The 25,493-nt window shown below is 37.4% G+C and overlaps 1 protein-coding gene across 1 annotated transcript in view; it reads right to left on the bottom strand.

The window, feature by feature from the left end:
• mdn1 (midasin AAA ATPase 1) overlaps positions 1-25,493 on the bottom strand; it is a 164,187-nt gene that overhangs the window by 18,493 nt on the left and 120,201 nt on the right. The window contains exons 79-94 of the mRNA XM_059982421.1: positions 23,938-24,423; positions 22,162-22,376; positions 21,927-22,058; positions 20,532-20,716; positions 19,364-19,525; positions 18,691-18,828; positions 16,840-16,978; positions 15,977-16,158; positions 8,908-9,051; positions 8,083-8,221; positions 6,999-7,306; positions 5,525-5,674; positions 4,247-4,348; positions 1,820-2,021; positions 1,507-1,674; positions 801-961 (exon numbers count right to left, since the gene is read on the bottom strand). Coding sequence (XP_059838404.1) covers positions 801-961; positions 1,507-1,674; positions 1,820-2,021; positions 4,247-4,348; positions 5,525-5,674; positions 6,999-7,306; positions 8,083-8,221; positions 8,908-9,051; positions 15,977-16,158; positions 16,840-16,978; positions 18,691-18,828; positions 19,364-19,525; positions 20,532-20,716; positions 21,927-22,058; positions 22,162-22,376; positions 23,938-24,423 — 3,013 coding nt within the window. The remainder of the gene's footprint in view (positions 1-800; positions 962-1,506; positions 1,675-1,819; positions 2,022-4,246; positions 4,349-5,524; positions 5,675-6,998; positions 7,307-8,082; positions 8,222-8,907; positions 9,052-15,976; positions 16,159-16,839; positions 16,979-18,690; positions 18,829-19,363; positions 19,526-20,531; positions 20,717-21,926; positions 22,059-22,161; positions 22,377-23,937; positions 24,424-25,493) is intronic.

The raw sequence follows: 25,493 nt of genomic DNA on the forward strand, positions 1-25,493 counted from the left end.
AAACATTTCACTAAAACCTTAATTCGTAAGGAGGTAGCAAAGATAGTTAATGAGGGGAGGGAAGTGGATGGTATCTGTCAATAAAGCAGCTGAAAGGTCCCTCACTATAGACTAATCCAGAAGATTAAATCACATGGGATCCACAGAGACTTGGTAGATTGGGCTGAGAAGTCAGTATCAGATGACACAAAAAAATTGGCAATATTTGTACAGCGAAGGATGCAGCAGGATATAGGTCAGATAGGGGCTGGAAAATGGCTGATTGATTTTCATCCAGACAAATATGAGGTGTTGCACTTTGAGGTCAAATGCATAAGGAACAGCAAACGTCAGGATCCTTAGGAATATTTATGTACAGAGGGATCTTGAGGTACAAGCCCACAAGTCCATGGCTCTCTGAAAGTGGCAATACAAGATAGAGTGGCCATTCCTGATGGCATCCTGGGCTTCTATAACACATTATAGTTAAGATCACAAATCAAATATTTCATGACCTTATAGAATACCAAATCAGACTCACCGAAGGTCTAAGTGACATATTCTAGTTTCTTATCAATATGTTTACAAATTCAGCTCAAGCTAGGAAGCAGTGGTTGAAAACACCACAACTTTAAAACTGAAAGATTCACCTCTCATAACTACATTTTCCAAATTATTGTTTGCAAGTCATAACATTTAGGAATTAACTCTTTTCATGCCTCCTCCTTGTTAAGCAAAGTGCAACAATATGTTAACAACCATCATTCATCAAGACTTGAAATTAGCCTTTAACCAATTGCATCACCCTTGATGTTACCTACTTGTTCCATGTCCTCAGTTAACAGTTCATGGCGTGTGTGGATTGTGGACTCTCTGCTCCTCTCAGTTGACAACTCTTTCTCAGAGTCTGATGAGTCATCTTTTGTATCATTGATATCTTCAGGTTTGGGAGGGTGCAGCTCTGCTTCCAGGTTGTCATATCCTACAATAATCAAAGGATCAACATAAAAATGCCCTCACACGAACCAAGAATTATCCTGGATATTAGAGCACTTTTCATCACAATGCAAAATCCTTTACAATCAGGTAATGTATTTCCAGAGTGCTGACATTGCATATGGCAAAAAATGCAGCAGCCAATTTGCACACAGCAAGATTCCACAGAAATGAGATTTACCTAAAGCTTTCTTTAACCTGCTAACAGCTATAATAAAAAGAAACTGAAGGGTTCACAGACCACAGTGCAATCAGATACAACTTGGGTTAAAGTAAAAGTAAAATCTTGAAGTGACAATAACAAACATTGGGTTGTCGAGTTATAAACTGCTGCTCCAAAATGACTCATTTTTTACTAGCGACATCATATAGTAAAAGTTATTTGGTAAATTATTTAAGTGGAGAAATTGCATGGTGATTTTAGCAAATTAATGTTTAATATTTTATATTCAAGACTAATTGGAAAAGGCAGACGGTTAATTAGTTATTTTACATTTCACCATGTTGTGCGGTGTTTATGTGTTTAATTACCTGAGGCTGTGGAAGTTGAAGACTTTTCTTTCTCTGGCTTCAGTTCCTGTACGTCCACACACTCTAGTTCCTCTTCCTGAATGGTTTCCATTTCAATAGATTCAGAATCTTCATCTTGCTCTTCTTGGCCTGCTCCACCTACTTTTTGCTGTTCTGTTGTGGCTGCATCTAAAGTGAGTATATTTATATAATTAGAATTAAATTTTACTCTCCCACCTCCATCACCAAAGCAGAGGTTATTTTTTTCCCAAAAGAAAGCAAACATCTTGAAGCAATCCTCTGCTGAGTTTGAATATAAAAGTTTTGATCTTACCATAGGTTTGAGTATCATAGGAATCACATCCCTCTTTCACGTGTTCGTATATGTCTGCCTCTTTGACGCCTTGTTCTGACTGAGCGGTGTCTTGCTGTTGTGCACTGTCAGCTTCCACTGTCTTCAGGCGCTTACTCACACGTTCATTGCGGTCACCCATTGTTCGCTCATTATCTGCACGACCAGGCTTTCTTTTGTAACTCTTCAGATTGAAACAGATTCGCAAATACTTTAAGTTAGCTTTTTGCACAGATATACTACTTGCTCTCTTGCTACTTAACATAATGGACAACAAAATTGAGTGGGAGTTCAGTTGAATGGAGACATGAAAGACTGCAGATGCTGGAACTTGGAGCAACACTACATGCAGGAAGACTCTCAACAGGTCAGGCAGCTTCTATAGAGTAACTCCAGAGCCCTTCCAGTTGAAGCACACATTCACATGCAAATACTCTGGCCTTATTTATTGCATTGGGTATTCCCTATGTGCCTCACCTACATCTGTGAGACCAGGCATAAACTTCATAAACATCTGTTCACAAAACTCAAAATACAAGTTGATAATTGAAGAATCTGGGAGCTCAGCTAGCCTCTCTAGACTAATATTACTTTGCTTTAATCCAGTTAAAGGACAGAGGAAAAAAAACAGGAATGACAAAGACAAGAACAAATTCAATGACATGGAAAACAGAAATGGAAATGATGAATCGCGGATCCCTGTGGAACACCACTACTCACCAGCAGCCAACCAGAAAAAGCTCCCTTTATTCCCACTCTCTGCCTCCTGCCAATCAGCCACTGCATTATTCATGCTAGAATCTTTCCTGTAACACCATGGGCTCTTGTTAAGCATCCTCATGTGTGGCATCTTATCAAAGTACACAACATCCATTGATTCTCCTTTGTCTATTCTGCTTGTTACTTCTTCAAAGAATCAAACAGATTTATCAGGCAATATTTTCCCTTAAAGAAACCACGCTGACTTGGGCCTATTTATCATGTGCCATCAACTACTTTGAAACCACAACCTTAACAATTCCAACATCTTTCCAACCACTGACATCAGGGTAACTGGCCTATAATTTCCTTTCTGGAACATCTGGACATCAAAACAAGACCTAGGCCTTACTACCTCCTTGTGCAATTGGATCCTTGATTTCTTCACTTGCACATCCCAGTCAGTTTGGATTGGCAACATCATCTCCTCCACAATCGCTATCAGCGTAAGTGGTTAGCCCCCTGCTCTACTCACTCTACACTTGTGACTGTGTGGCTGAGCACAGCTCCAATGCCATATTTAAGCTTGCTGATGAATCAGCAGACAGAAGGGAGACTGACAATCTGGCTGAGTGCTGCCTAGCAACAACTGCTTACTTCATGTCAGCGAGACCAAGGAGTTCATTGCTGACCTCAGGAGGAGGAAACCAGGGGTCCATGAGCCAGACCTCATTGGGAGATCAGAGGTGGAGAGGATCTGCTACTTTAAATTCCTCCGTGTTATTATTTCCGAGGATCTGTCCTGGGCCCAGCTAGTAAGTGCAATTGTGAAGAAAACACTGCAGTGCCTCTTCTTCTTTAGAGTTTGTGAAGATTCAGCATGACATTTAAAACTTAGATAAACTTCTACAGATGTGTGGTGGCATCACAGCCTGGTATGGAAACAACAATGCCCTTGAACGCAAAATCCTACTAAAAGTAGTGGATACAGCTCAGTCCATCAGGGTAAAGCCCTCCCCACTACTGAGCACATCTACACAGAGTGCTGTCACAGGAAAGCAGCATCTATCATCAAGAACCCTAACCAACCAGACCATGCTCTCTTCTCGCTGCTGCTATCAGGATGTTGATACAGAAGCCCAAAGACACACACCACCTGGTGAAGGAACAGTTATTAACCCTAAACCATCAAGCTTGTGAACCATAGAGGATAACTTCACTCACCCCAGCACTGAAATGTTCCCATAATCTATGGACTCACTTTCAAGGACCCTTTATCTCTTGGTCTCAATATTTAGTATAATTTTTTTCCTCTTTTGTACAGGCACAATTTGTTGTCTGTTGCACACTAGTTGTTTGTCCATCTTGTTGGGAGCAGTCTTTCATTGTGTATTGTATTGTGTTACTTAGATTTACTGTGTATGCCCACAAGAAAATGAATCTCAGGATTGTAAGTGTGACATATGTACTTTGAGAATAAATTTACTTTGAACCAAATATAATTTTTGATTAGTTCAATAATTTCTAATCTATAAGTAAAATTCTCTCTGTAGCTGAGTAAATGGACAACTTTTGTATCATTAAAAATGAAGAATACTTTCAAGCTCTTATACAAATGTTAAAATATGAAAATTGTGAAATGATAAGCTTCAGTTAATTTGCAAACACTGCAAAAGATAATACTGATGAATGGCGCAGATTTTTTTATACCTGTGTTTTGTCCTGAGATTGTCTTTGAGATGCAAACCTTGCAGTCAGTTTGGATTCATGGCCTTCTGACTGATTAGCATCCGCAGCTCCACACCCTTGTTCCTGTAACATTCAACAAAAAACGTCTGACATCATTGCAACATAAAGTACTGTGCAGGGTAAATGTTTTAATCTGGGGATGAAAACTTGTGATTTAAATCAAGTTTCTGCATTTGGTAATTTTCTCTCTCTTTAGTTTGTAATTTCTTGCTTGTTGGGACATTTCTGTAATAAACACTGAAGTAAGAGGGAGCAATATTAAGTAGAAATGCAAACTTTAGTTTTTCTGAAGTGTTATTAAACTTCACTTCCCTTGAATATATTTATTTTGACTCTGGGCATTTAAAAATAGTTACTGGATCAAATGGTTACCACTTTCAACATTACTCTATTAGACCATAAGACAGAGGAGCAGAATTAGGCTATTCAGCCCATTGAGTCTGCTCCACCATTCCATCATGGCTGATTCCAGATCCCACTCAACTCCATACACCTGCCTTCTCACCATATCCAAGTGCCCTGATCAATTAGGAAACTATCAACTTCCGTCTTAAATATATCCATGGACTTGACCTCCACCACAGTCTGTGGCCAAGCATTCCACAGACTCGCCACTCTCTAGCTAAAAATATTCCTCCTTATCTGTGTTCTAAAAGGTCTCCCCTCAAATTTGACACTGTGCCCTCTAGTTCTGGATACCGCCACCACAGGAAACATCCACTCCGTATCTTTTCAATATTCAGTCGGTTTCAATGAGATCCCTCTGCATTCTTCTAAATTCCAATGAGTACAGGCCCAAAGCTGCCAAACGCTCCTCATATGTTAACCCCTGTGTTCCTGGAATCATTCTTGTAAACCTTGTCTGGATTTTCTCCAATGAGAACACATCCTTTCTGAGATATGGGGCCCAAATATTGCTGGCAATCTAAGTTGTCTATAGGTTCTGGCATTTCTCTTCCCTCCTTTATTAAATAGTGGACACATGAACTAACTTCCAATCTGCGGGAAGCATGCAGAAGTCTGTAAAATCTTGTTTAGATGATCATCTTTAGACCATACTTGTTTTTCTGAAACAGAGACTGATGCAGTCTGACAACCCAGAGAAATTTCCAAGTAATGCTCTCCATTCTCTGATGATTCAATTACTTCAAAGATTAAAGACATAAAAGGCAATCCAAGATTGTGCGCGATTAATGTGCACTAGCACATGGCTGTACAAATCTCCTTGTACTACTGTACCTCCTTAGCCTGATCTCTCTCAGTTGCAGATCCTGCCACCTCCACGGCTGTATCACTCTGAAGGTTCTCCTCTCCAGTTTTCCCTGCAGCTTCGTGCTCCATTCGTTGTTTGGACTCAGGAACATCCTGGTCTTCCATGTTGTCGTCTGTCTGAAAAAGAAATCAAGGAATTTAAAATGAACCCAATCAATCACCATAATTTAAATTGAAATATCCATCGAGTTCCATGAGGTGAGACTATCAAACAACTTTTATATTTGAAAACTTGCCTGGAACAAGATGTGCAAGTGGACATTACTCTGAGCCTGCACATACATTAATGCAGTTTAAAATATGTTAACTCAAACCTTCAACTGAAATTAGACTACCAGATAAATTGGACTTGCTGATCACAGTGCAAATGTACAAGAACAAAGGTTCAGCACTGCACCATAGTCTTCTTGCATGCCAACAGCTAAGCCTCCCCTCAACTCTGAGATCCATTCAAGACTGGCTGCCAGCCAGGCCAATGAGTTCCATGAATACTTTGCCCTTAAAACAACAATAAAAAGCCCAGCACTCAACAAACCTGGCACAAGCATTTTATGCAAGCATCTCCACCGGAAGTAGTAAATCAACAAAGATACCTTAATTTAAATAAAAACCCATTAAGGCGCTTCATAGCAGCGCAGCAAATGGAAGCAGCCTTGCACCTTCTGCAAGATCCCCAGGTAATGTTAATTGTTGGATCCACAAGACACAGACAATTGCTCCAATTAGCGAATGCATGGAGTTTGGAATTAATCAGTTACCTCTTAAAAGTGTCAAACATTACAAGTTAATTATGTTTGCAGACAGCAAGCGAACCCAAAAACATGAAATAACATACCCTTCTATGCAGGGATTGACCAATAAAGTAGCATGTTAAATACCAAGACTAACTGATCTGGAGATATTCGTAAGTTTAAGCAATTATATATATATACACACACACACACACACACACACACTTATTATCCAAATTAAGCATTAACGTACCAATTTAGAATTAAAAAATTTCCTATGCCAGTTGCAAGAGGATAGAATGACTGAAAGGATTCAAACAAGGAAAGGATTCAGTAAATCAAAGGTTTAGTGAATTAATAAACTTTCAAATTGACTACCCAAAGCTTCCAATCTTCTTGATCTATGAGAACAGAGAGCAAATACGAATTTTGCTATTCCAAATAGTAAATCAGTAAGGTACCATTGGAAGATCCAGATGCCAAGTATTTCCCCATAGTGAAAAAAGGGGAGGGTAGTAGTGGGTTTAGAACAGTTAATTTGGCAGCTTTGATCTACTTTCCACCATCTGGTTGTAAAGAACAAGCTAAGCCCTGGAAGATCACCTATTCCTTAGTAAAAGATGCTGTATAAATACAAATTACTGCTCTCTTTCTCCACAGATAAAAAGTAAATACCAAACCAAAAAGCAAAAAGTAAATAAATCACATACTTCTGACTGCAGACCCTCATCAGGCACACCTGCGTCCTCCCTGCCAGATTCGTTTCGTTCATCCTGCTTTGCCAACTGTTCCTCTTCCAAATTTTCAGATGTTTCTTCTTCCGGGAGTTTTTGATCTGGATTTTCACTTTTTTCCTCATCATCCTCCTTTTGATTTTTCTCCTCAGTTTCATCACCAGTTTGAGAGTGATCTTCAGTCTGCTCTTGTTCAGAACTCTCCTCCATTTTCTGATCTTCCTCGTCCGCAGGGACCTCGTTGAAATCCATTAACTTTTCCTCTATATCGTATGGATTGTCTCCTTGATAAAACAAAAAGCATTCAAAACCCACTATAGTTGTTCTGTAGTAGAGATGCAAATTTTAAGACTTTAAAGTGGAAAAAGGAGACAAAAGCATCAGAATAAATAATAGAAGCAAATGAAATCAGGTAGTTTCATCTTAAGTTTTCATTTATAATTCCATCCAAAACATTTTTGCCCACACCACCCAAACTATTTGTCAGCCAACATGGGGAAGTTGCCACTTATGTTCAATCCAATTTTAAAAGAAAACAGCCAACATACCTACCTTCAATCACTGGAAGACAGTGATCACTTGACAACAAGAATTCGACTCATTCACAGAATAATATCTCTTATGTCAGGTGCTGGCAAGAGACTCCAGCCATGCAGTCAAAGACCAAGCAAAGATCTACACACTCAATATATTAAAAAGCACACAAGAAATTCTGCTCTGCATGTCTTGGCTTTTAGCCAGCCAGTGGTGTAGCGGCATCAGCACCGGACTTTGAGACCAGTGGTCCCATGTTCTAATCCTGTTGGCTCCATGCTTGCTTTCCATCTATATTGGGTTAAGTTTCAAGCTAGCAACTCGGCCTTGTATAAAAACAGACAAAAATGCTAAAGCAATGACAAGGTTGTGCCACAAGGCATGGAAAGGAACAACAAATAACTTGGCTTTAAATCCACTACTACATTCAATCAGTTTTGAAAATATTTGAGCATCAATACTTTAAAAGCTAGGGTGTTTTGTATTTATTAAAATCAGCCCCGTAACCAACTGGTATCATCGTTACCTTCTTCCTCATGCTCATCTTCACTTTTATCCCCATCTTGGTTTTCAAGATTGAGATCATCGGGTAGATCCAAGGCTTCTACTTCTGGTTGCTTCTGTTTGCCCTGATAAGGGTCTATTTCATTTTCATCGTACTCTCGCTAATGTGACAAAACACATGCAAACCAAGACAGATATTCATTTAAAATGTGTAAATGCCACTAATAAACTACCTGCCTATGAACAAGTTCAGATGAAGTGTAATCAGATCATCATACCCCCAACTCCACACAGCAAAGTCTAAATTACATTAACAGTAAAAGCTACGCATTGCATCTTCTTGGATAAATCTTGCTGCAGCAGGCATTTTAATGGGTTATTTCTTTAAACTCTAAGAGATAAAAATTTTAAGCTAAATTTATTCTTTGTAAGTGGTATTGTGGATTCTCATTTCTCGGGAATTTGTCGACTCATTTCATGAATTTTAGACTCAAGAAATTCAGCAGATGCTCTTAATCTTGAGCAATATACACATGTGGGACAAACTCAGTACACCAGGCAGCACCCATGGGGTGTAATAAACAGTCAAGATTTTGGACTGAGCTCCTTCATCAAGATTGTTAAGTTTCATAAATTTGTTCTGGTGGTCAGGACATCACAAAATTTTCAAAATGTTAATTAAGAGAGGAAGTAAATTTTTGTATTCTGAATTTTCATTGTTTTCTGTTAGCAGAGTAACAGATGAGAACTGCAGTTGGCAACGTGGGAATTTGATGCATTAGCACAGGTACTTCTAATTCCTAACGTAACTGCAAATACAAGCACCTCTTGGAGAAAGTGTCACTACCTCATCCAACTGTTCATGGATTTTGTCTTTGCTTTCCTCTCTTTCTTTTTTCTCCTCCTTCTCCTCCTCCTGTTTTTTTGTGTCACTGTCATTTTGATTTGCTGCTTCCATATTGTCATCTTTCGCAACGAGTTCCGACTGCTCCTACAACAATTAAAGTGTTAACAGCCAAAATTAAAAACAGTTAAAACAACATCCAGGAATAGATCAAATCATCAGATTAAAGTGAAAGACTCCTACATTTAGCGGTAGTGATGTTGACAAATTCAGAAAATCGCCAAGATATATAGTAAATCTTTCCAAAATTTATTTGAGTCTCTTTGAACCTCCTTTAAATATTAAGAGGATGCCTCTATTTTCTACATCAAGACCGTAAGACATAGGAGCAGAATTTAGCTTATTTACTATCACTCTCAACCGCATTTTTCTGTCTTCTCCAAGTAACCTTTGATTCCCTTACTAATCAACAACCTATCAGCCTCTGCTTTAAATATTCCCTAACACTTAACCTCCACAGCAGGTTGTGGCAATGAATTCCATAGATTCACTACCCTTTGGCTCAACAAATATTTTCAAAAATAAAATGCAAGTTTTATGAATTAAGAATTTGTCTGTGTGCCAATTTTAACTTCCAGGTGCCCACCACATAACTTTTGATGGATGCAAGACAGTCTCTAGTTGCCTACTTCCTTCGCCACTCATCCTGCTTTCAGGCCCATTACCTGCTTGCCAATCTCTTCAAATTCAACTTAGAAAGGAATTTTCAACTGTTTTACTGATGAATTGAAAACTGTATTTTTTTAAAAAATAATTTACCTCAAACAATCTATAAGAAATATAAACCAGGAACACTAGATATGGGGAAAAGGTCAGGGAATTCAGAAGTTAATGTTCATGTTTATCTATCCATGACACAGAAATGGTAAAAACTGTAATCCACACTATATTTTAGCAACACTAAGATGACTCTGATCACTTTTCATTCAAATAGACCTTGATTGTTTTTGTTCTAATTCTGTTTTTTGCCCTTTTAAAATTGAGTATATGTTTTTTTATCAATCTTTTTATTGTTATTAATATCAACAAAATAAAATTGATACATAAATGAGTATTCCCAAATCATGGACGATACACTATACAAATAAACAAGGCAAACCTAGGTATATCATAATATATAATTTAAAAAAACAGAAAAAAGAAAAAGAAAAAAATTATGCAAAAAACTATTGAATAAATGGTCTCCATATATTTTCAAATTTAATAGAAGTATCAAATACACCACTTCTAATTTTTTCTAAATTTAGACATAACATAGTTTGAGAAAACCAATGAAATACAGTAGGAGGATTAATTTCTTTCCAATTCAACAAAATAGATCTTCTAGCCATTAGTGTAAGAAATGCAATCATTCGACAAGCGGAAGAGGATAAATGGAGTGAGTCCATCATTGGTAAACCAAAAATTGCAGTAATAGGATGAGGTAGTAAATCAATGTTCAATACCGCAGAAATAATATCAAAAATATCTTTCCAATATTTTTTTCAAAAGCAAACACGACCAGAATATATGAGTTAAAGACGCTATCTCAGAATGACATCTGTCACAAATAGGATTTATATATGAATAAAAATGAGCCAATTTATCCTTGGACATATGAGCCCTGTGCACAACTTTAAGCTGTATTAATGAATGTTTAGCACATATAGATGATGTATTAACTAATTGAAGAATTTTATCCCAATTTTCAATAGGGATAGTAAGGTTAAGTTCTCTTTCCCAATCATTTTTAAAGGGCTCTGAACGTATCTTCATAAATATATTGTAAAGTTTTGATTTTAGCCCTTTCTGAAAAGGGTTTAGTTCAAACAAATTCTCCAAAATACCTGAAGACACAAAATTTGGAAAAGTAGGAAGTACAGTATTTAAGAAATTCCTAATCTGTAAATATCTAAAAAAATAAAATCTAGGCAAATTATATTTATTAGATAATTGCTCAAAAGACATAAAACAATTATCCAAAAATAAATCGGAAAATCGTAGTAATCCTTTAACCTTCCAAGCTGAATAAGCTTGGTTTATAATAGAAGGATAAAAAAAGCAATTGGATACAATAGGAATATTTAAAACAAACTGAGTCAACCCAAAAAATTTCCGAAATTGAAACCATATACGTAAAGTATGTTTAACTATCGGATTGTCAATTCGTTTCGGCAATTTAGAAAGAGCAAAGGGAAGAGAAGTCCCTAAAATAGAACCCAATGCAAATCCTTGTACAGATTTAATTTCCAGGTTCACCCAATGAGGGCTAAAAGATATATCCCAATCCTTTAACCAACATATCAAATATCAGATCTTAACTGCCCAATAATAAAATCTAAAATTAGGCAACGCCAATCCACCTTCCTTCCTTGCCTTCTGTAAATATATTTTACCTAACCTAGGATTTTTATTCTGCCATATATATGAGGAAATTTTTGAATCAACATTAGCAAAAAAAGATTTCGGAATAAAAACTGGTACCGCTTGAAATATATATGTAAAAACTTGGGTAAAATAACCATCTTAATAGCATTAATCCGACCTATCAGAGATAAAGATAGTAGTGACAACTTAGTAAACAAACATTTAATCTGATCGATTAAGCGTAAAAAATTAACCTTAAATATGTCTTTATAGTTTTTTGTGATTTTAATCCCTAAGTAAATAAAAGTCATTAACTAATTTAAAAGGTAAATTTCCATAAACTGGAACCTGTCTATTTAAAGGAAACAATTCACTCTTATTAAGATTTAATTTATACCTGGAAAAATCACTAAGTTGAGCCAACAGTGATAAAACTGCAGGAATGGATTTCTCAGGACAGAAATAAATAATAAAAAATCATCTGCATATAATAATAACTTTTGTATATCTGTCCCACGATTAATGCCAAAAATATTCTGTGATTCTCTGATAGCAATTGCCAAGGGCTCTAAAGCAATATCAAATAATAATGGACTAAGAGGACAGCCTTGTCTAGTGCCCGGAAATAAACGAAAAAAGGGAGATCTTTGATTGTTGGTAAGCACCGAGGCTACTGGAGTATGATATATCAGTTTAATCTAGGAAATGAATGTCGGACTAAAATTAAATTTCTCCAGCACATTAAATAAGTATGGCCATTCAATTCTATCAAATGCTTTCTCCGCATCTAATGAAATAACACGTTCTGAAGTGCTATGTGAAGGAGTATAAACAATATTCAATAATCTCCAAACACTGAAAAAATAGTGATTTTTAATAAAACCGGTTTGATCTTCTGAAATAATTTGGGGTAATACCTTCTCCAACCTGGATGCCAGTAACTTGGAAAAGATCTTGGAATCTACATTCAATAACGATATTAGTCTATAGGATGCGCAGTCAGTAGGGTCTTTATCTTTCTTCAATATTAAAGAAATGGAAGCTCTATAAAAAGATTGTGGCAAATTGCCCAATCTAATTGCTTCTTCAAAAACCCTGCATAACCAAGGAGAAAGAGAAGCGGAAAAACATTTTAAAAATTCTATTGTATACCCATCTGGACCTGGTGCTTTCCCAGAATTCATGGAGGAAATAACCCCTTTAATTTCTGCATCCGTAATAGGAGTTTCTAATATTGAAAGATCATCTGATGATAATTTTGGAAAATTCAATTTCCCAAGAAAATCACACATAGTATTACAATCATGAGGGAATTCAGAATGATACAGGGAGGTATAAAAATCTTGAAATGATTTATTTATCTCATCATGATTAACTGACAAATCCCCATTCTGCTGACAGATCATAGTAATTTGACGTTTAACCAAAGCATTCTTTAATTGACTAGCTAACAGTTTACCCGATTTATCACTATGTATATAAAAATCAGATCTGGTTTTCAATCGAAGACGTAAGTAATAAACTCTGTTCCGTTTGAAGTTCAACCCTTTGTTTGTAAAGCTCCTTACTACGAGTGATCGAATATTTCTTGTCAATCTCTTTAATTATATCAACCAATAAAAGAGTTTCCTTCTTAATGCGTTTTCTCAGAACAAAAGAGTAAGAGATAATCTGTCCACGTATATATGCTTTAAAAGTGTCCCAAAGTGTTCCGCAAGAAATATCATCCGTGGAATTAGTTGAAAAGAAGAAATCGATCTGTTCCTTCATAAATTTAATAAAATCCGGATCTTGCAGTAAGGTAGAATCAAATTGCCATTGTCTAGCATTAGAAGCTGTATCCATAAATGTAATAGAAAGGTTTAATGCAGCATGGTCAGAGATGGCTATAATATCATAATTACAACCAATTACCGATGGAATAAAACAAGAGTCAATAAAAAAAATAATCAATTCTCGAGTAGGAATGATAAACATGTGAGAAAAATGAAAACTCTTTGTCCTTAGAATGCTGAAATCTCCAAATATCAAAAATTCCATTATCAGTCAAAAAAGAGTTAATATAAGTGGCTGACTTATTAGGTGAAGTCTGAGTAGATATAGATTTGTCCAAAAAAGGATTTAAACAACAATTAAAGTCACCACCCATTATTAACTTATATTCATTTAGATTAGGTAGAGAAGTAAATAAGGACTTAAAAAAATCAGGACAATCCACATTTGGAGCATAAGCATTAACCATAGCAATCTTTTTGTTAAAAAGTAAGCCAGTAATTAACAAAAATCTACCATTCGGATCCGAAAAGATATCATGTTGGAAAACTGCAATAGAGGAGTCAATAAAAATTGAAACTCCCTTTACTTTGGCATTCGAATTCGAATGATACTGTTGACCCCCCCAAAACCTAAAAAAGCGATAATTGACCTCTTTCGTCACATGAGTTTCTTGTACAAAAATAATATGAGCATTAAGTCTTTGGAATACTTCGAAAATCTTTTTCCGTTTAATTGGATGGTTTAAGTCATTAGTATTCCAAGAGACAAAATTAATGGTCTGAGCCATATTTCTGAAATCAACCCTTTGGTAAATAAAGGGTAAACCAAATTATGAACTCATGCACCCAGAAGAGGAACAAAAATAAGGAGTGGACCCGGAAGTGACGACTTCGCAGACATTTTTGTCGTTCAAAATCAGCCCAAATGAAAAAACTGAAAAAAACTGATATAAGAAACATAAGATTAGAAAAAGACCTCCCACCCCCCACCCAAGAGGAAAAAAAAAAGACCACCTCAGCCAAGGATAGGCTGGGAAAAGGGAAAGATGAAACTAAATATACCCCCATATCAGCAGAAGACAACTCCGTATATAAAGGATAAAAAAAAATCCACCCAAACTCTAAAGAAATTATAATCACTATATTAAAACCAAACTTCTTAATATAATTGGTAGTAAAAAAACAAAAAAGAATATAATCACTAGTAACTTATAAATTGGGTTAAAACCCAAACAAACCAAAAAAATTTCAACTGTGATAAGAGATGCATTATCGGAAGAAGACGAGAGAAAAAAAAAGCGAAATTAAAAAAAAGCCAAAAATATTTTAGAGAAAAAACCGCCATCTTAGTAAAAAAAAATTCACCTTTGAAGGATTAATAATAATAACCAAAGATAAAGTACAGTGGTTGAAGTAAGTAAAATAAAAAGATTAGTATGTCGAAAAAAAAACTTAAACTAGAGTATAAAATATAGAGTAAACCTACACCAATAGCCAGAAACAAAATCTGGTTTTGGAAATAAAAACCATCTTGCACGATCAAAATCACTCATTTATTAGAGATGAGTGTTGGTAGCAGTAGGGAAGTTCTCCTTCAGAAAGCTTCTCGCTTCAGATGTAGAAAGGAAAATACGCCGTGGTGCATTGGGAGGCGAGATTCTGAGCTTCGCAGGGTATAAGAACGCAGGTTTTAGATTTTTCTCATAACATTCAGACATCAGAGGTTTAAAAAGAAGCCTTTCCTTCATTACTTCTGGACTAAAATCTTCTACTAATTGAAAATTGTGATCTTGAAATTTGACCATACCTACATGCCGAGCCACACGAATAAGTTGCTCTTTAACATGCACATAATGAAATTGGACAATTACAACCGGTGGTTTAGCTGAAGCACTCGGTGATCGGTGCATAATACTGTGAGCGCGATCGAGTAATGGAGGACTGTCTGGGAATACAGAAGGGACGCATCCTTTAAAAGTTGAGCAAAGTACTTTGTGGGGTCCCCTTGTTCAATACCTTCCGGGAGACCAAGTATGCGTAGGTTCTGTCTTCTGGACCGATTCTCAAAGTCGACACTCTTGGTTTTAAGTGCTTCCACCTGCTTAATCGTCAAAAGTAAGTTCTGCTGCAGTTTTTCCAATTATTAAGTCTCGCTTCCGAGCATCCTCTTGCAGAGTTGCGATTAGAATTTGCTGCTGGTTAACTACTGAATCCGTCTTATCCATATAATCTTGAAAAGCCTTTATATCTTGTTTAAAAATTTGTCGTTCTTCAAATTTTTGATTTAAAACCTCCAATAACTTTTCATAAGTCAATTCAGTAGGCTTAGGATCGGTCTGCTTTTTCTTCCCGGTGCCGTTAGGATCCTTCCCAGGTTCTCGCCCTTTAGATCTAAGAGCCGTTTCTGTATTCATTTCTTCAAAAATTCACAATAAACTCTTAAAGATAAGTCCAAGAAAGTAGCAAGAATCTTTCAGTGTAGGTAAAAATAAGTTAAATAAGGGTGATCATAGGTTAAAAAAAGTAAAGGTTATGGAGCAAATCTGAAACAGTACTCACTCCATGAGCGTCTCCTGCTGACCTCCATAAGATATGTTTAATTTGATTTTCTTTTGAATACTGCTGAGATGATGCTATGTCCCTATGATGCTGCTGCAAATAACTTTTTCATTGCCCTAAAGCATACAGGTTCCTGAGCATATGACAGTAAACTTTGCTTTGCTGTTTCTGTTCATTTGTGTATTTGGAATGCAATGAGCCTCACAGATACAAATTGGATTTATTCTTCATTTCCAACTTCAGTTTTCAAAAAATAAATTTAAATGCAAGGAAATATTAACACTGAAGCTAAAAATAGATTTACTCAGATTTACAAATGTCTCACATCTTACCATATCCATCCCTGGTCCAGTTTCTTCAGCCTTATCACTAGCATCATCATCATCGTCGTCATCATCACCTCCCCAAAGTCTTTCATCCAATTTGTCAGCTTCAGCATCACCCAGGTCACCCATCTGTTTATCCAGCTCTTCTTCTTCGTCACTGTCTGATTCTTCATCATTATCCTGCTCTCCTGTTGAAAAACACAATCGGCCCCTTAAATACCAGTTGCACAGCTGGTCACTGCTTCTGGTTTCAGAACAGTACTGTATCAGTTTGACGACAATTAAGTGGGTACATTTGAAAGCAAAGCACCTCAGATGAGAAGAGTAATTACATTCACTATATTTCATGATGTAAATAAAAACTGAAAAACAGATGAATTTGAGACTTTCAAATCATAACTGAAAGAATCTCACTGTACTTAAAACTGCTGTCAAGTTGGAGTCATTCTACAATTAGCTGTCAAATGTTGCTAAGACCTAATGCTACAATTCTATAATCAATTTCAATAGAACCAAACAGAAAGCCTGATGCCAAAAAATATTCAAAGTAGCAACTTAATGGGTTAAGATATCATAATTTAGAAATCTGTATTTAGAAAACAGCACAGCTACTGTGAACATGACCATGCTGCCATTTGATATTCACAAAATAAACAAATTTCCTACAGACAAGAAAAATATTGAAAGTTTAAAATATAACATGGATCTCTGCATTCATGTTTCTTGGGCTCCATTCCAAGTAACTTTCCAAAAGCTGCAAATTTAAGTTCAAAACAATATTTTGATGGTGTGATGCACAGAAGATCTACATTCGATTTGGTATTTTTGATGAGTTCAAATTTTCCTCAAAGTGTGACTTAAAAATCAACCTTGTTCTTTGGGCTCTCCATCGTGCAGTTTTCCATCAAAATCCTCAGACATTTCTATGGCATTTTCTTCATCTTTAACATCTGGCATATTTTCTGGGTCCTCTTTCTTTTCTTGGTCTTTGCAGAAGGTATCTTCAACCTTAAATAGAGGAAGGACACAAATGTTTCAAAGATGACGACTACCCAGTTACCAAACTCAACAAAATTCTTCTCAATTAGTTCAGCAATGAAGGAAAGTTCAGATTCAAATAGGTGCTGGAATGGGTGAGAAAGAAGGCAGTAGGGGGCTGAGAAAGGAAGTGAAGAAAAATGACTGAGATAGAAATAGGCTATTCTGAAGCTACTTCAAATTTTTCTTTAAGGAGTAGATTTTTCACCTGCATTCAAAATAGAGTTACAATTCAAATAGAACAAGTTGAGTAAAAGAAATAGACTCCAAACTTTTACTACCACCTAGTAATCTTGTGGGTTAACAATACTATATAGGCCTTACAAGAGAACACCGGATGCAATTAGAAGTGTAAAATCTAGTCTATTTCCAACATGGTCAAGATAAAATCGAGAATAAAGAATTCATTGTTACAGTTGGATTATGCATGGAGCCATAGTACACCATTTTAGATCTCTCAATTACCTCTTCAAACAGTACAAGATATGCAAATATTAAAATAAATAAAACTGGCATTTTGCAAATTAATTACACAGTACAGTCGGCCCTCCTTATCCATGAGGGATTGGTTCCAGGACCCCTCACGGATACCAAAAAACGCAGATGCTCAAGTTCCTTATTCAACCTGTCTCAATGCGGTGGACCTTAGGACCCAGCAGAACCCCAGACCTTATTTAACCTGTCACAGTGCGGTGGACATTAGGACCTGGTAGCGGTGCTCTGAATCCACAGTATTTCTGTTTACGAAAATAATCACGATCACGATTGAAAATAAAGTGGAAATAATAAAGCGATCGGAAAGAGGTGAAACACCATCTGTCACTGGAAAAGTGTTAGGTTACGTCAGCCAACGATCAGAACAAATTTAAAGGATAAAGTGAGAAAGGCCCTGCTCCAATGAAAGTTACAATTATTACTAAGCAACGCAGTGGTTTAATTATTGAGTTTTGGGTTTTTGATTCTCCACATCAACCAGGCACGGATTGACTGCGAGCTCAGGAGCGATCTGTCACTGGATCAAACTCAGGAACTTCCATTCCCGAGCCCGGCACTGAAACTTAAGTGTTTTATATACATATAGAGGTAAAATATACACTATACACTAAGACAAACGTTGGACTAACTGACTCTAAATAATACCGGATGTACCTGTTCCGACTTGCTTAGTAAGAGAACCGATTTTTTTCGATCCCGATCCACGATAACCCACGCACATCCTCCCGTATACTTTAAATCATCTCTAAGTTACTTATAATACCTAATACAATGTAATTGCTATGCAAAATAGTTGTTATACTGCATCGTTAAGGGAATAATGACAAGAAAAAAGTCTGCATGTGCTCGGACAATGAGTGCTCGAAGAGCACTTCTGGGTTTTCTCAATTCTCGGTTGGTTGGTTGAATTTGCGGAACTCGTGGATAAGGAGAGCCAACTGCATGTACTTAGATACTACTTTTCTATCATCCGCACACCAATACACTGTGCAGAAATTCTAAACTACATACAAACAAAATATTTTAAAAATAAAATAAAAACATTAAAAGTCAGTCAATTGTCAATTCTTCATAGCAACAGAAACATCTGATGCAAGGATCCAATGTGCAGATATTTATAGAATCAATCCGAAGATCCAAATGAAATGTTACATCATGTAACATGTAAAAAAAAATTGAATACATACCTGGTCTTCTTTTTCTATCTTGTCACTAACGTCTTTCATCCCTTCACCTTCTCCAATCCCTCCACCCTCATTATCATGGAATTGGGTTGAACCTTCACCTCCTGCATCCTCCATCAACTCTTTTGGAAGGCAGAATCCCTGGCAATAAGAGATACCACTTATCATTTTATTGTCACTTACACAGTTTGTTAAACCATCAAAAAGGTCAGCATTCAAGTCTGTTTGCCTTCCCCATCCATCCTGGAAAATCACTTGCTCCACTAAATTTATTACAATAAAACTAAATTTTGTAAAATGAAAGGCATTCCAAGTATAAGCAAATCATCCAATACATTGTAATTAATTTATGAGAAAATCAATGTTTTATTAAATAGCCTAGTTTCATTTTAAATATCCAAAATATGGACATATTCAATCAAACTCTATCTTCATTCAAGCCTTTACTTCCCCCAGTGACCAATACGGGGTTGGGGGGTTGAAAGAAGTAAAACGAAGAATAACTTTTATTGTACAGAGAAATTACAATAGATATTTGAGAGGCAGGTGGCAGGATAGAGAATAATGTACAAAATATGATTACATAACTTAAAAAGGAAGAAAAATGATTTTAAACAACTTAGAAATACGGATCAATTTTAATGAAAAGCGCATAGAAACCACTGCTTCAACGTACCTGCATAGCAAGGTCTGCAAATAAATGAGTCAAGATGGAAAGCAATTTTCCAGTGCTCCTATGAGTTGTGATGGAAACCATCAGGTAGTACAGGATTAGTTCGGAGTAGGAAGTCAACATGGGAAGCAATCGCACAATACTGCGGCAGTTTTGATTGAACAACTAAGGAAGGAATATTTAAAATACACTTATTTTGGCTCTTTACAATACAACTAAATAAATCAAATAAAGGTAGGAGGAAATGAAATTATTAGAAATCTAGTTAATTAAAAAAAACTTCAATGATTTGGCAAAGACGAGAACAGAATTTTGAGATACCAGCTCAACATATTTGAGCAAATATACAGGGACTTGTTATGAGTCATAATAATTTGTCTCAGATACTTAGAGAAAGAATTTACAACAATCTTCAGCATGCTACTTTCACAGTGATGCCTATTTAAACTACAAACCCTACAGGGAAGATTAATAAATTTTTCAATCAACTGCTTAATCCATGGGCTGCTCAAAATTCTCTTTGGGATAAGAGTGAAAATTGTCCCCATCTAAAGAATACAAGACAAGTGATTTTGTTACATTCTAATTACTAACATTTTAAAAGGTGCAGATTTAGGTTCCAGTTTTAATTTGATGACAGAGATCAAGAACCTGCATTATTGAAACTGCAATAATCTGAAAGGGAAGCAGATGGTAGACAGTGGAAATATCTTTCTCCTTTAGAAAAAAAGGACTCCATAACCACAGGCTTAAATTAAGGCAAAGGTATCTGGAGGGATTTGAAGAAGATTTTACAACAACTCCTTGCGCACCTGCCTTTATCCCATAACACCAAAGTGTAACTGAAATCTGAAAGAGGTTGGGAGGAAGCAGTTACACTCAAGATAAGCATCTGAAACTCCATTAAGTCTACGGCCAAATACTTGGAAGCTTACTTGGTATACTTAGTTAATTGAAGCCCGGAGTAGATATAAGTGGACTGAAAGGAATCATTTCTCTTCTGTATGACCCCTTAACACTTCCCCTTTTCTTTAACAATAATAAACCAAGTCAAATGTTGTTTCTGACGACACACAACTAAGAATTTCTAATACAAATAATCTAAGAAATCAGTTACCTCAGCTTGCATTTGGTGTCAACAGCTTTCTAACCAAGATGCAAAGTAACCAACCTGGTACTCTTCTATTGTGCACTCCTGCCGATGATCTATGAGCTTTTTCAGAAGATCTGAAACTGCAGCAGTAACTTTCTCGAGGTTTAAGGAGCTGATGTCATTTGCCATTTGATGTTCCAAAACTTCACTTAAGTATCCAGTCGGAACAGAGCGCACTTTTGCTTCATCTTCATTTTTATTTCCTGTAGTCCAGGAAAACATTGTTAATATGCAGTAACTGGTAACTGATCACAAGAGATTCTACAGATGCCGGAAATCCAGAGTAACACACATAAAATGCTGGAGGAACTCAGCAGGTGAGGCAGCATCTTTGGAGAGGAATAGAGTCAAAGCTTCAGGCCAAGACCCTTCATCAGGACTGAAACGGAAGAAAGAAGAAGCCAGAATTAGTAGATGAGGGGAGAGGAAGGAGTACAAGCAGGAAGCTGATAGATGAAGCCAGGTGAGGGGGTAGTTAGCTGGGTGGGGGAGGAAGTAGCTAGGAGGTGACAGGTGAAAAAGATAAAGGGCTGAAGAAGGAATTTGATTGGAAAGGAGAGTGGACCATGGGAGAAAGGGAAGGAGGAGTGGCTCAGTGGAAGATGAGGAGAAGGGATAAGAGGGGAGCCAGAATGGGTAATGGAAAAGGAAAGAAGTGGAATTACTGTAAGTTGCAGATATCAGTGTTCATGCTGTCAGGTTAGATGCCACCCAAGCAGAATAAGAGGTGTGTATCCTCCAACCTGAGAGTGGCCTCGTCATAGTAGTAGAGGAGGCCATGGCCTGACATGTCAGTTTGGGAATGGGCAGTAGAATAAAGTGACTGGCCACCAGGAAATCTTCCCTGTTGTGGACGGAGTGAAAGTGCTCGAAAAAGTGGTCCCCCAATCTATGTTATTTGTCATTGAGGTAGAGGTGGCTACACCGGGAACACTGGATACAGACGATGACCCAGACAGACTTGCAGATGAAGTATTACCTCACTTGGAAGGACTCTTTGGGGCCCTAAATGATGGTGAGGGAGGACAGATCACAATGTATTTTTCAAAGATTAACAAAGAGCATGGCTACTACTACATGAATCCCATGGAATAAACTGGCCTTTTGTGAAGATAGAGCCAACAAACTAAACCCGATTGGTCTGTGTGCCCCACTGTTCAAAATTATTCCCAACTCTACTGGCTTTTACAAGCTACTTATCTGAAACGGCCATCTGAAAATGGCATTTTACCTGTTAGGCATTCCATAACGCAACAGCTTTCTGACAGTGAGAAACTTGAGATTCAATAGGCTTTAAATGGCGATAGTTAAAGTAACATTTTAAACCACACTACAACTGTCCAGCAGCATTCCTTTCACTAATGTAACTTTTGAGATTTTGAAAGCAGCAATGTTTAAAATTAAAATGCCAACCCATGACTTGGCCTTGTTCCTGTTCAGCTTCTTCCTTTTGCCCTTTCAATACAGTCTGCGCAGCACAGAGTACTGTGTTAATAACCGGCTCCACCAGTGGAGAGAAATCCATTTCTGAATCTACACTGGAATCTAGAATTAAAAAACATGCAACGTCAGTAAGTCATTGTGCATCATGGCGAATTTAATAAACTGAAAGCATATTGTTTTACTTTTGTACACATATAATTCTTACCATCAAAAGTCAGATTCAGGAGCTCTTTCTCCCATGTTGTAAATTCAGTCACCGCACAACTAGCTTCCTTCTTAATGTATTCTAGACTGCTGAATAATACTGGACAGCAAGTGCTCTGGGAACCAGCAACAGCAAAAATGGCCTGTATACCTTGCAGATGAACTATCGTTCTACTTAAGCAACCAATCCCTGATGAACAAGTCTCAAAACATGTCCTGCCAAAATAAAAATGGAAAAGGAATTACATTCTTTCCACTCAGAATCAAGTGGGACAATCAAACCAGAACTCCAAGGCATTTTCCTCCCCTGCATCCACTTGATGTGACCAACTTCCTCAATACTACACCAATTTCACTCCAAGAGTTAAGACGGGGCAGCGCGATATTAATACGCAGCAGCCCCTCCAGACTCTGGATTGGGAATTGCCAAACGTTATGTGGATTTTCTGGTGTAGTCTGTTTTGTCATATGCTTTTGTGATATCATTCTGGAGGAACGTGGTCTCATTTTTTAACTGCATTGCATTTGTGGTGTTACGTACTCGTGACACATGACAGTGGTGCCCTTGTCACGTGACTGGGGTTGAAGCTATACTGGACTTGAGGTATGGTCTTGTGATGGCGGAGTGACGTCATTTTCCCGCCAGTAGAGATCATGTGACAGGTTTTTTTTAAAACAGGTTATAAAAGGAAGACCCCACCCTGTGAGGAGGAGCAGTTCGTGGCTGGATTTGCCAAGTTGACTTCATGCCACTGCGTGATTTAATGTGATGACGCAGTTTAGTTGAAGGATGAAGTTTTTATCTAATGCCTAAAGTTTAAAAGGTCATTGCCAGCAGGTTCTTTACGATTCTGCTAGTTCGAGACAGTGGAGAGTGAAGATCAAAGTTCGGGAGTTAAAAATCGAGGAGAACCGCTTTCTACAGTGAAACGGGTTTGACCTTTGTTTGATCCTTATACGGAAGGATTTTGTTGACTATCTTCGCGTTAATCCCTGGGTTTAACCAGAAAGGAATGAAGATAGTGAGGAAGGAAAGGTCAGTGCCTTTAAGCCGTTTTGTTTCGTAAATTCGTCGTGGGAAGTTCGACGTCGGGGATCGAAGCCAAGCGACGTGAAAGAGAATTTAAATCGTCTTATAAAGTCTCTCCTTTTTTTAAATGAACTGTGAGCATATCGAACTTTTGGCAATACCACTTTAAAGAACTGTTTTTGCAATATCGCTTTAAGAACTGTTTGGGCTGCCGCACAGCAGCTGTTTCCGGTTGCCTTAGTGTTTGTTTACTTTTGGGGGGGTTTGTTTTCTGTGTTTAATAAACGTGTTGTTTGTTATAAAAAACCCTTGCCGAACTCATATATTTATTGTTGCCTGAATACGTAACAGTGGTTTCTAAATAACAAATAAACTGAATCTGAATCTGAGTGATAAAGGCCAAGTCTAATCACATTCTGGATTCAAACACTGCAGAGAGAAAAATAAAACACCATGCTCCTAGTCCTCTATTAACTCTGGATGATGCATGGATTTACTAAGGACACTTGGGGTGCTTTCTCCAATAATAATCTCGATAGAACGAACTGCAGGAATCCCTTAAGGTTTTCTTGATTCACTCTAGTTAGTGGCTTTCAGTCCCTAACTGGTACCACTGTCAGATGGATTGGTTTTTCTCTAGAAATTCTGTGTACGGTGATAAAGAACATGGACCCACAGCTCCTGATTGTATGACAGTTACCCAAACTATCGCCTTCATTGTTCTTCTCATAAAATAACAAGACTTACCATGAATAAAGTAAGGTTTTGCTTGTTTGATGGTTCATTTCATCCATTTCTGCCTTTGCTACCTTGACATCTTTCAATACGTTTGCAATCTGACTGGTTACTTGTTTCCATGCTGCATCTCCTTGCTGCATATTACAAGCATCAGGAAAGTGATTGGCCACAAAGGGAGTAGGGACTGTCAGGTGAAATTGGACAAAGTTCTCAGGCAAAGATGCTGTTGCCACACTGGTACTTTCCAGGTCTCCTTCGCAGCTATCCACTTTTTGAGTTCCAATGGGCATGTCCTGATGTGCTTCAGCTGTCTGGTGTTTTGGACAACATTGCATAAACCACAAAGTTTGTTCCAAAGTTATTATGAGTTTCATGAAGAGTGCGCGAAGTTGGTCCATCCAAAGCTTAATGCCGTTCTGAGGTGGAAGAGCCACATCATGATCCTTGAATCCTGCCAATCTTGTCTGAATTTCCTGTACACTCTTAATTAGATGTCTAGTATGGATGAATAACAGTCAGAAAAGAGGATTCAGAATTCTGTACAACATTTTGATGTTGAACTAGATAAAAGAAAATTTAACAACACAGTATACTTGTCCCAACGAAATAACAATATATTTAATACAATAAGACCATAAGACATAGGAGCAGGATGAGGCCATTCAATCCAGTGAGTCTACTATACCATTCCATCATGGCTGATTTATTAACCTTCTCAATACCAATCTCCTGCCTTCTCCCATGAACCTTTGACACTTACTAATCAAGAACATATCAAACCCCTGCTTTAAATAATCCCAATGACTTGCATTCCACAGCTGTCTTTGGCAATTAAATCCACAGACTCACCACGCTCTGGCTGAAGAAATTCCTCCCCGTCCCTGTTCTAAATGGACGTCCTTCTATTCCGAGGCTGTGCCCTCTGGTCCTAGACTCCCCAATACAAGAAACATCCTCACCCTGTCCACTATCTAGGCCTTCCAATATTCAATAGATGTGAATGAGATCTACACCCCACCTTATTCTTCTAAACTCCAATGAGTACAGGTCCAGAGCCATCAAATGCTCCTCATAAGTGAACCTTTTCGTTCCTGGAATAATTCTCAAGAGCGTCCTCTGGACATTCTCCAATGCCAGCCCATCTTTTCTTAGATAAGGAGCCATAAACTGCTCATAATACTCCAACTGCAGTCTGACCAATAACTTATAAAGCGTCAGCATTACAACATTGCTCTTTTACTCAGTCCTCTTGAAATGAGTGCCACCATTACATTTGCCTTCCTTACCACCAACTCAACCTGCAAGTTAACCTTCAGGGAATCCTGCACAAGGACTCCCTTGCACCTCTGATTTTTGTAATTTTTCCCCATTTAGAAAATAATCTACAGCTTTATTCCTTCTACCAAAGTGCATGACCATATATTTTCTGACACTGTATTCCATCTGCCACTTCTTTTCCATTCTACAAATCTGTCTCAGTCCTTCTGCAGCCTCCCTGCTTCCTCAATACTAACTGCCCTATCTTCATGTCATCTCCAAACGTGACCATAAACTCATCAATTCCA

Source organism: Hypanus sabinus, chromosome 10 (genome assembly GCF_030144855.1).
Source record: "Hypanus sabinus isolate sHypSab1 chromosome 10, sHypSab1.hap1, whole genome shotgun sequence".
NCBI classification, from domain to species: domain Eukaryota; kingdom Metazoa; phylum Chordata; class Chondrichthyes; order Myliobatiformes; family Dasyatidae; genus Hypanus; species Hypanus sabinus.